Source organism: Ostrinia furnacalis, unplaced genomic scaffold (genome assembly GCF_004193835.3).
Source record: "Ostrinia furnacalis isolate ACB-3 unplaced genomic scaffold, ASM419383v2 OfSCF7086, whole genome shotgun sequence".
Lineage (NCBI taxonomy): Eukaryota > Metazoa > Arthropoda > Insecta > Lepidoptera > Crambidae > Ostrinia > Ostrinia furnacalis.
Window position 1 is genome coordinate 524,500 of NW_021137325.1, and position 11,808 is coordinate 536,307.

The window sequence follows — 11,808 nt, forward strand, 5'->3', positions numbered from 1 at the left end:
TGACGTCATCTTAGTGAATGTAAAATGTACTAAATTTGTAAAAGGTAACGAAAAAATAAAATTTATTGTACCAGTATAAGTACTTGCTTATTATTTATTGGGGATCAATTTATTAATAACTTTGATCATCAAGAAGTTTTGTTAAATCAGTATAGATCGAAAGAGATTTTTTTATTAATTCATTAAGTATGTGTATGTACACCAAATCGAGTAAAATAAGTACTGCTTTTTAATTATTTAAAAGTAATGACACAAAGTCGGTTTTCAAATGCTTTTATTCAATATCTGTCCTTATTTCTATGCTAAGCCGTATTCACAATATCGATCAACAATTTGGGGTAGTCACAAGTTTGTCGCGCATTCCTATAGTAACTCACTTAGGCTAAACTTACTCTAAATTCATTAAATACACCTATCTAAGGAAATTAAGTAATACTTTGGTTACATGACTAGAAATGACAGTGGGAAGTGTAAATTAGTCGTTAAATATTGTGTTTATTCATAAAGAATTTCAGTAAGAAAGTACAGAATTTAGAATCAATGACCGTTGGCTTCAAAAATGACATGTCATAAGTTTGTGTAGACAGGCCTTTATTTTTTGAGTTATCAACATTTATTTTAGTTCCATTCTATGTAATTTGCTGCTGCAGCGTATTTACAATGATTTGATATTACTGATGTAATACATTCCGAAATAAATCTTACTCTGGGGTTTTCAAATCTTGAACTTACGCTTTCTTCAAGAACGAGGCTCGCGTTTTAAAAGAAAGTACATGAGCAGATTTAAAGGTGTCAGTATGAAGCCTATACCGCTCATTTCATACTTATATGCGCATACGCTGTCTCGATTTAAAACTAGAATGTAATCCATATAATGTAGTTATACGTCATAGAGCATTACCAGTTATAAGTGTTCACTAGCGAGACACGGCGTAAAGTACAATGAAAATAAAAAAACAACAAATTGTACAGCGCTCCCTGCAGTCACTTTAAGAACTAAAATCGGTTCACAGCATGTCGTTGGAAAAAAAAAACGAAAAACGAACGAACGGCTCTATCAGCCGAAATATGGGTTTTTTTCCTACGGATTAAAAATGATCGTGTTTTTCATCAAGACAGAATATTAAATAACAGTTAGTAGAAGTTTTCTATCGAGTTTGTCGCAGAATGTGCACTTCGCAAAATGCGCACTGCAGCTTTAAATTAATATGAAAAAGTGCACATTCTGCCTCCCACCCTTTCTGTGAAGTGTGAAGTGAAGGTTCATCATCATGAGCTGTCAGCAGTTGTTCAGTTCAGTTGAGGTCGTCGGCTAGTTGTCGTCGTCGTAGGCGGGCGAGGGCTCCTCGTCGCGGCGCCGCTTGCTCTCCGACGACATGGCCTGCTTCAACTCGTGCTGACAACAATGCCAAATATACAAGCCGTTGTTAAATGAGAACACGCTGTTTAATTAATTTCTAAGCACGTATGAAGACTTCAAGAATCGCCGACATTTTGGTGAGTTTTTTTTTGCTATAGCTAAAAGAGTCTGCTGGCAGCTGACCGCTCGCCGCTGGTTAAAAAATCGTACTCTAACCACCGTACCACAGCTGGCGTTTCACTAAAATCAATTACCATATAAAGTTATTACTTATGAAGAAGAATTATTTCATTAAGAAGTGACGTCAACAGCATTAAATCTTCACATTTTACAGCGGCTATCACAACAACGCACAACGTTGATGCGCTATTGTCTATACCAGCATGAAAGATGCTTCTTAGGTGCATCAGAACGAAGCTTGAATTCAATTTATTTTCAAGCATAGGCAGATTGAGGGGTTACCGAAGCGAAGTGAAGTGCATGTCTAACTACATTAATTCTGCTTTGGAGCATTGTATGTAAGGACCTCATAAAGGTAGCAGGAAGGCGCTAGATGCAGGCTGCTACTAACCGGGCGATGTGGATATCATTGGGGGAGGCCTATGTTCATCAGTGGACGTCCTGTAGCTGAAATAATCATGATTGTAAGGACCTTAGAACCTGCGTACCAACCACGAAATGCCGGCAGAGCCTGGTGAACTGGCCGCAGTCGATGGCCAGCGGCGCCGCGCGCTTGCCGCATCTAGTGTCATTGATTGAAGCAGTTTTGAGCCTTATTGCAAGGACCTTAGAGCCGGCGTACCAACCACGAAATGCCGGCACAGCCTGGTGAACTGGCCGCAGTCGATGGCCATCGGCGCCGCGCGCTTGCCGCCCGTCCAGATCTTTGATCAACTCATGTTTTGAAGCATTGTGTGTAAGAACCTCATAAATGTAGCACGATACGGCACTGGATACAGGACGCTACCACCGGGCGATGTGGAAATCATTGGGGGAGGCCTATGTTCAGCAGTGGACGTCCTGTGGCTGATCTAAGGACCTTAGAGCCGGCGTACCAACCACGAAATGCCGGCAGAGCCTGGTGAACTGGCCGCAGTCGATGGCCATCGGCGCCGCGCGCTTGCCGCACGTCCAGTCGCGGCTGAACGTGATTTGCGCCGACACCAGCGCCATGGCCAGTGCGCACACCAGCACTACCGTCACGCCCCTGAGGACGTAAAGAGATGCCACTTATAGATGGAATGCTATAATGACCAGTCAGCGTCAAATAGTTCCTGACGCCTGACCTAGTCAAAAAGTTTAAGAAACATCTGAATAAGATTGTATTGTCAACTTTTTGGCCACCTTTGGTGTTTTATTTTATTTTACAATTTTTTGGAGAACTTACAGCTAAGTGTTACATTAAGTAATGTTTATAATTAAAGTAAGGCCAATTAAAAGTTCCCACATATAGTTAAACAATTAATTAATTTTATTGCGGACAGAGAACGATGTTAATTTATGAAGTTCAAACTACTATCTAACAAAGAAAAGATTATTAAATTTTGTTTTAAACTGGTTGATAGGGGTATTGAACAAGTCTAGTTCCATGTCATCACAAACAGAATTAAATCGATCAGGAACTCTAATTACAAACGAATTTTTGCGATAGTTGGTCCGAGTCAAGGGTGCCTGCAATATTTTAAAGTGTCGTGTAACTTTTTTGGGGGTATTAATATGAAAACGACTTAAAAGCTCTGAGGAGTCCACATGATTTTGAAATATTTTTAGTAGGAATGCGATGTCGTTTAAGTCATGAACTATTTGATGCTGATTAAATTCTGAGTCCACAACGATTCATTATGCGCACTGGGCTGATCCAGTTTTAAGTCGCTCGACATCCTGAAATCGCCATATTTCGATCACCGATCCATAGTTGGCCTTGGTCATGGACCCGGTTAATGACGTCAATATTTCATAACTTAGTGGAAACCATCGTCGATAATAAAGCGCAACCAATACAAATGTTACATTTTATTCACCATGGCTTCATCGTCATTATAGCCTATAAAATTATCTTGCATAGTTTTAATTTTAATAAACTTATGAATCAGTTTTGCTCTGATTTAAGACTTTAATAAACATCTTTGAACTATCGCACTTAATTACGTCATAATGAAAATGCCGTGAAAATGCCGTTATACCTACAATAGTGTTTACAGCCGTATTAAGCGACTTAGCCGCGGTGGGTCCCTAATAAATTTGTTACATGACATTTATTAGTTCTTTAATTAAATATACCGCAGAAAAGTTATGGCTTCATAATGCGTACGTGCGTAAAGTTGGCGCGTTTCTTTGGCTAAGCATTCGGCCGCTACGTGGTTAATTACGCGGTTACTGTCACTCTGTATAATATCTTGATTTGTTTGACTATTTGTTATTAATAAAGTTTACTTCCTGCAGGACATAAAAATGGCAGAGCAAAATATTACGTGCCTAAGCTCATCTTGTGTTATGGTCGTAATTTTAGAAACTATCAGTTTGGTTAGGCTAGAAATAAATGTAATTAAAATCCAAAAGCATAGTCCAAACAGAAACGTGGAATTAAGAAAAAACGAGATGTTTTATAGGAAAATGTTATTCAAAGGATCTGTAAATGATCCCTTTTGGACCTTTTTCCCTTTGGAACCTTTTGGAATACTTATTTAAAAAAAAAATATTCAAGTTAATTTTTTTGAAATCGTAATTAAAAATTGTAAATTTTACGTGCTACGTAGATTCTACGGAACACGAATGCGGTCGCGGGGTCCAAAAATGCGTAGCATCGTAGCGAAGTGCTACGAGTTACGTTGCGCGTCGTAGTACGCGGTAGCGATCTATTAGATTTTTTGTTAATCGACGCTGATTAAAATTTATTTTATAACAAATATTTCTTTACCATTAACTTTTTATTTAAGTAGATTTTATAATAATACATTAACTTAAAATTACTTAAAAACTAAAATTTAAAAATTACTAATGATAAAAACTAATTAAATAAAAACAAATATTTCTTAAATTTTTATTTCAAAACCAACATATTTACCAATCATTTTTAGCTACCTCGCGGTCGAAATAGAATGACTATCCCCACTATAGTTTTTATCATATAGCTAATCTACTTAGTAAAGCATTCATTAAAAGTTTATCGGTACGGTTAGTTATTTTTATCAAAACTTGTAACTAGGCAAATTATATGAAAAAAGCACTACGGATGACTACAATGAAATGCATCACGAGTATTCGTCGGAAAACTCAACCACCTCTTATCACCCCCAATAGTGTATTTACTGCAGCCATTAAACCGGCGCTAATGACTTCTCGCTTATGGTGTCCAAGATAAATTATATGACACGATATCTGTGATTGAGGTGCCATTCGCGTTATCGGCTATCTCTTCATAAGCGGCCGATTGTAGAAACACAATAAAACACTTACTTGGCCGACCAGACGGCGGTAGGCAATATGCACCCACTTCATAGTATTGTAAAGCTGGTTACGCACGATGATTTCGATATTGTGTGACGTCATTTATTTAATGACTCAATGAGGATACGGCAGTAGCACAGTAGATATATGAGCTAAAGCAGTACGGAAACTTAGCCCTTTCGGCGAGTTAAATACCTACACTTCAACTGAGTGTTAGGGTTGGCACTCTTAATCTTTATAAAATTAATAAGGTTCTGACTTACTTATTTATTAAAACGTTTATTTAGGTTTTTTAATTATCAAATACCTAATGGAATAAATTAATTAACTAAGTAGTTAACAAAAAAATAAAACGTTAATGAGGCTCTATAAAAATCGAATACATAATCGAATAAATTGATTAAAAGTACTATTAGAGGCCGGTAGAAGATATTCTATTCTCATAAATAAAATACCGGATACTTACTTTCACATAGCTATTGCCTTATTTTAAATACAGTTCATCACTTAGTACAAAAGCGTGCGGAGCAAATAACTTTATCAAAAAAAATGAAAGTTCTGGTTTTGAAGATGCCGAGTTCAAGCAGCCGTATACTACGCAATACACTTGTGGCATGTTTTTAAAAATACAGCGGACAGTGCTTGCAATAAAATTATTATTAAAAACACAACGCGCGCGACACTCGCGACGGATGGACTGCGAGTTGTGCTGCGAGGTTCGCTTAGAGCTCGTGTAAAGCGTGCGTCTGTGTGCGTGAGTCTGATTTCGAGCGTTTGTATGAAGCTTCCGTACTGTTTGATTTATCTACTGTGGCAGTAGGGTGCGCTATCGTCATCACGCGTTGGTTTCCGTTGAAAACCAGCTTCTCGGCATGACGTTTGTGTCATGTCGCGATTTTTGCTGAGCGGGCGCCTCTTCTGCATATTATGTTTTTTTTTAAGATGTAAGTCTAATTTTGTTTTGTCTGTCACATTGTTGTGCTGAATAAAGATTTTCTTATTCTTACTTATTCTTAACGGTTAAATCTAATATTAATGTCTCAGTCACTAGTGTAAAAGTTGTTACGTGCAGGAATTGGACGTTGACACCACTTATCGACTGATCACTTTGTATAAGCAGTCAAGATAGTATTACGTTTCGCGCAGTTTTTAGAAAATTAAAACCTTTGACTTTACTTTTTCGTCAAGTAATTTGATTTTTTTTTCATACCAAAATTATAAATTTTCCAAAATTGAAAATCGAGCTTTCCGCGCTACCATGTTGCTCTTAGTCATGGTATTTTTTTCGCATTTCTCTAATTTACTTTTCTTGACTATAAAGTTTAAACTATACCTACCTATTTATCTGCATGTGCTCTATTCTTTTGTAGTAAACAGTGAGAATTAGCAAAGACTGCATAGCGACTATGTGAACAAAAGGCCAAATAAGTATCTTGTTACATTGTAATTATAATTATGTATCTATTCTGTAATAATATTAATACACGTTACACTTTTTAAGAATATCCTATCACAATCACCATCATACCAAGTGCAGAGATACTTAGCTCATAATATTTATAATTAGGTACGTCAACACATACTAAAAAGCAACATTCGTCACTTAGTTTTTACACTGTATTGTTTTCCTTACAACGGCGACGTAGTACACTCGTGATTTTTGCAAAATACTGAAAGCAAACTGAAGAGGTTCCGTATCCTGTTCATTTTGTCTTGTGTTTTATTTCAAGTTAATCGTGTCTAATAATTGGAAAAAGTTAAGAAGTTAGCAACTAGTTTAATATCACTACATGACTCGCCCAATACCACTACTAATTATTTTTAATGAGTAGGTACTGGTTTGTTAAATATTTCTATAAATAAATTCACATATGAAATTGTTTCTGGACGATAAACTATTTAAATTTTAATTAGAAGCACCGGTTGATTTACTTAAATTACTTCATGTTTTATTTCTACATTTAAATACGAAAAAAACTACAGCTGAATCACTCAAGAATCGCACAAAAGTCCACATAATTTCAAAACCAGTTCATTAAAACTGAAAAAACTAAACTCATTATTATTGACGGGATTGCTACCCTGTACTTTAATTTACCATAATGAACCACGAAAGTTTTAAACAATATATTGAAAAAACTATCACTCACCTGCAGCGCACCGTGTTCATATCACTGCCTTCTGATCCAGGACATGTATCACCCACCAGCTGGACGATAATGAGCGAACTCACCTGGATCTCGCCTTATATACTCCCGTAGGATGGCCATGCAAAGATACACCCACACCAAATACCTCTATTCTGAGTTTTATCCGACTAAACATAAGAACCATTTTAGTCGGCTAATCCTGGCATCAAAAGTTCTGTCACAAGTATTATTACGTTTATTTAAGATAAAATAGTTCATTGCACATTTTATACAAGGTTCATAATAGAACATTATGCAGTTAATAGCATAAAAGCAAAACTTCATTGTAGGTAGTTCTTAACTTGCAAGTTATCTTATCTACGGGTTATCCAGCTGAAATATGATTAAGTAAAAGTTGTCCCGTATTATAGTTTAGATACTATATCAAGATAAATTATTGCCCCTTGGAGAATAAGGGCCCCGAATTTGAGAGAGGATTTTAATGACATTGTACGTTGCTTAACTGTAATATAGGTATTTAAAGGTCAAACAAGGGTTTTAGAAATATTGTAAACAATATACAATGCTGGAAGTAGTTTAGTTAAATGGTAACCTTATTAAAAGAAAATTACATAATTAATACAAAATCAATTGCCACTATGGGCCTGGGTGTGAAAAAAGAACCAATGGCCAGTAAAAGATTCATTTAAAATCCTTTGGGTATCACGTTCTTTACGATATTTCTTGATATAAAAAAACTGTATGTATTAGGTCATTATTGAGAACTCGTTGATGTCTTTTGACTTGTTGGCTAAATATAGGTATGATTTTTATTTTATTCTGATTCCAAAGATATCTAGAGATAACAGATATTATTACTCACTACACTTGTGACCCGTATCATCAACTCATTTCTACCTACCTAACGAGCGAGCGTGAGGACAACCCTTTGGATAAGTAATATTAAACATAATATCTAGGTGTGTCTTAATTTCAGTGGATCTAGACAAATCAATGCACTTTTTGATCGAATCGAAAATCGAATCCGTCAAAACGCCATACTAAAAAAGGCTTTTCGACCACTTTTCGACTGGTTTGCGATTATAATGTGCACTTTGTCTAGACCCACACGAATTCGGAATAAGGGAGCCAGGCTACCTCTAAAAACTACCTAAGGGTGACAGAGATCTCACGTGAGGACAGCTTAGTCTGAGGACAGCCCTTTGGACAATAAAATTAGTAACATGATACCTAGATGTGTCTTAATTCCGGAATCGCAGTCGGTCGATTTTTTTGTACCTACGCGTCACTAGGACTTTGCTAAAGCGATTTCAATATTATATTTGTAAATGTCACACCTACTTATCTTATTAAAATTGGATTAGCGGTCTAGTTGTAAAAATACTTGTGTTGTAAACATTTTTCAATATTCGCATTTCTTCTTAATTAGCAGTCGACTTCGTACGCGTACAATCCTTGTTTTACCCTCTTAGGGGTTGAATTTTGGAAAATCCCCTCTTAGTGAGCACCTATGTTCTAAAAGGAACCCCCAAGACTCCTAGCACTTGTAGTTTCTGAGATTTCTTGATGAGTGAGTGAGTGAGTCAGTGACCTTTCGCTTTTATATAGATATAGATTTTAGTGTATTTGCATAAAATATGCATAATTCACCTTTTTAGACAAGAAAGCTGCTTTAAAACTGTCATTATTCACTAACAGTAATTACTTGTAATTCTCTTAATAACCTTTCATATTTGGTAACTATCAACGATAGACTGAGATCTGGGGATTAGGTATCTCTCAGACTGAAATCACGTTGTGGCCTACGTAAGAGAATCTATTTACCAAACGTTGCAGCACTGTTCTTTAATTCCTTTCTGGTACATTCAGATTAGTTCCTTTGAGGGCTTACCCTTTGTGCGTGCGTGGGAGTGCGCAGGTGTGGTCACTCAATGGCGATATTTACGGCCTGTGCTGTATTGGCCATCGTCTTTTGGGGTTCTGCAGGAGAATTTATAAAGCACTGAAGTGTGTAAGAGGTTTTTTTTATATTACTCATGGTGCTAAGAGCGTTGGTATGTGCTCAATTATGGAGCGAGGTTGCTTCTGAAAACATGATGATTCTTTGTCTTTGTGCTTTAAAGATTTTGTAAAATTCATCATTACACATTATTATACTTAAACTTATTAGTAATCAATAAGTCTATTGAAACGTCTTACATGGATCAAATGTCTTAACTAAACTGGAAACAAATACACAAAATGACTGTAAACTTTCAGGTATCCCATTGGTAAATCGAAAAAGCTTTCCACCAGGCTACGAAGACGTACCATATTAACACAGTTACGACGAAACCAAATATGGAGGTTGGAGGCATACATCCAGCTGTGGACTGCTTAAAATGATAAGGAATCAATCACAGGTATAATTTTTTTTTATCCACAACGAGGAAGCTCTTGGCCTGTATCTCACCTGATGGTAGTATGGAATCCTCAACCACGGAAGAACTGGCTATCTTACCTCTAACTGCCGGAATACAACAATGCTGTTAACATTGTTGTTATGGTGATAGACTTAGGTAAGATGGTGGTAGCTAGCCAGGCGGACATAGAACAAGCCCTACCACCAACCAAACCGAACAGAATGCCCCCACTGGGATTCAAACCCGGGACCTCTGCGTATGAAGCAGGTTGTTCCGTCATCGTAACTTTTCGTTTAATTTTCATAATAATCGTGGGTATCGATGTCTCTGCATAAGTATCAATGTAGTGACAAAACGCAGTCAAACTAGGCTGCTTATGCGCTCCGTCCTTCGAGTTGGATTTTTATTGACAACTTGAGGGCAGTCACGCTTTGGAGGCCGCACCGGTCACATCGCCATCTTCTATTCGTATCTAACGGGCCCGTCGACGCGTGTGCTAGTCATCCTCCCATGTGATCTCAACTTACCTCATCGTCTACACGCCCAAATGTGCTAGAAACCCAAGGAATTCCCAACTGCTGCTGCCCATACTCGAGGTGGAACTGTCAACGATCTGCTCAAGGTACGTGAGTGCATAGTATTTTGTCATTGCGTACTGCTCGTACAGAACATCGATCCCTTTTTACCGGCAAGCCTTCTACGGTTTGATCCAGGTGTAGCAGGAAGCCACCAATCGCCTTTTAATCGTGGTGTGTTTGCTACACAGGTAGTCTTACCACAAGACCACAGGCGGTTAATTCCAGTATTTACCTATTTTACAGTAAAATATTTTTTTCAGAATTATTTAACGCATACACACTTGACCATTTTGCTTAAATGCTCAGTTACTCACAAAGGGCACCTTCCTTTTGTACATTTTATTTATAGGTAAATAATACTATTGTTGCGCTCTCCTCTGAACCGCCATTCTTCAGTTTGGTCAGTATGGACACCTTCAAAGAAAATCTATTTGCGATCAGTTGGATTATCGAACAACTGTTATTCAATAGAAATAAGAGTATAATAAATATCATTCATAGATATTAAGTAGGTCTACTTAACATAAAAATATTGAAACAACATAGGCAGAAAAAGAGCAACGCCACGAGCGCGAAAGACATTGGTACGATAATATTATGAGTAAACGACATTAATCGTGCCTTTTCGCGCTGTATTTTCGCGCGAGCGCAAATGGCTGACTTTTCGCACAAATGTACCAGAACCCTTTTGGAAGGTTGCTTTTTCACCAAGATTATACTCAAGATAGGGTCATGTCACCTGTTTACGTCCACCACCCTACTCAAGCATTAAACGACGGATTCCTTTTAAAAAACGGAAAACCTTTTCTATTTTCATTCAACTGTGTGCACTACAAACAAAAAGATAAACAGAACTTTACATTGAACCACAATCAGTACAATGTTTTCGTGAAATCCGAAAGTTCAAACCATATGATTCATATTTTGTACTTTGAACAATAATTAACTCAAAATGTATGAGCTCAATGAAATTATCTTTTTTCTGTGAAAAGCACGTGATGGGTGTTTATAATTTGCAGCATTTAATCACCAACTAGTTGACACCATGATAAGATTTCGCGTGTGACGTCATGCTGAACAACAATGACAATTTAAAAAGAATAGGATGTGCGCATTCAGATAGTAGTAAACATGCTATTTCCCAAAATATATTAGCTTCATAGTGGAGCCTATCGACATATTCATGTTATACATAAACTATGTGCCAAAAATACAATTTACAATAAAAATGTGAATTCTGGTGTAGTCATGTCACCCATTTTATAAGTTTAATAAAAAACACAGCCGAACATATAATCTCCTTCTTTTTTGAAGTCGGTTAAAAATAAGCATACTTATTAATGCGAATTATTATAAAAATGCTCCAGCTTATGGTACCAGATTTACTATAGTTAAAGTTACTATAGTTATTTCGTGTCTTTTATTTTATTATTGTTTACCTTGTTATTGCTTCGGTAATTAATTATTTAAAAAGATAGAAAATTGTTTCAATATTCCAGTAGTTTTCTTAAAAACTACGGCACAATAAAACTTGTGGTTTAGAACATTTTCGTAAATAAAATCTAAGCCGATTGATAAAAGTGACGTGTTAAAGATAACAAAAGGCATTAAACTAACTCAATTTCTAACGTAGAGATATCATTGTTTACAACAATCGCTAGCCAATGACCTAGAATAAACTAGAATATTGATTTTATTCATGTGGTAGGAGAGATAGAGCACCTACGAAACAATTTTTTTTCTTTAAGTACAATGAATTTTCTTAGATTAGCCTCTTTCTACTCTGAGCTTTCTTAAAAGTTAACTCTTTCCTTTAAAACGAGTTCATTGATTTAATATAAATGTCTATTGCCGTTTAAAATAGTTTAAGA

At 36.5% G+C, this 11,808-nt stretch overlaps 1 protein-coding gene across 2 annotated transcripts; it reads right to left on the reverse strand.

Annotated features, from left to right (window-relative positions):
* Window positions 1-632: 632 nt before the first annotated feature.
* On the reverse strand, window positions 633-8,134 carry AKH3 (adipokinetic hormone 3). 2 transcript variants are annotated; one of them, XM_028319056.1, is made up of 3 exons: window positions 6,958-8,134; window positions 2,420-2,567; window positions 633-1,396 (listed from the first exon to the last, which is right to left on the reverse strand). In XM_028319056.1, exons 1-3 carry the CDS (start codon window positions 6,975-6,977, stop codon window positions 1,313-1,315), a joined length of 252 nt encoding a protein of 83 aa, XP_028174857.1. In that variant the 5' UTR covers window positions 6,978-8,134; the 3' UTR covers window positions 633-1,312. The 2 variants fall into 2 exon arrangements, with proteins under 2 accessions (XP_028174857.1, XP_028174856.1); XM_028319055.1 differs by having other exon boundaries at window positions 2,416-2,567.
* Window positions 8,135-11,808: the final 3,674 nt, after the last annotated feature.

What these genes read in the sequence shown, in the direction of transcription:
- AKH3 (XM_028319055.1), bottom strand. Translation starts at nt 6,977, where the DNA reads ATGAACACGGTGCGCTGCAG. An exon ending in ATGAACACGGTGCGCTGCAG is followed by an intron (nt 2,568 to 6,957) that starts GTGAGTGATAGT and finishes TTACGTCCTCAG; the next exon opens with GGGCGTGACGGTAGTGCTGG. An exon ending in CTGCCGGCATTTCGTGGTTG is followed by an intron (nt 1,397 to 2,415) that starts GTACGCCGGCTC and finishes CATTGTTGTCAG; the next exon opens with CACGAGTTGAAGCAGGCCAT.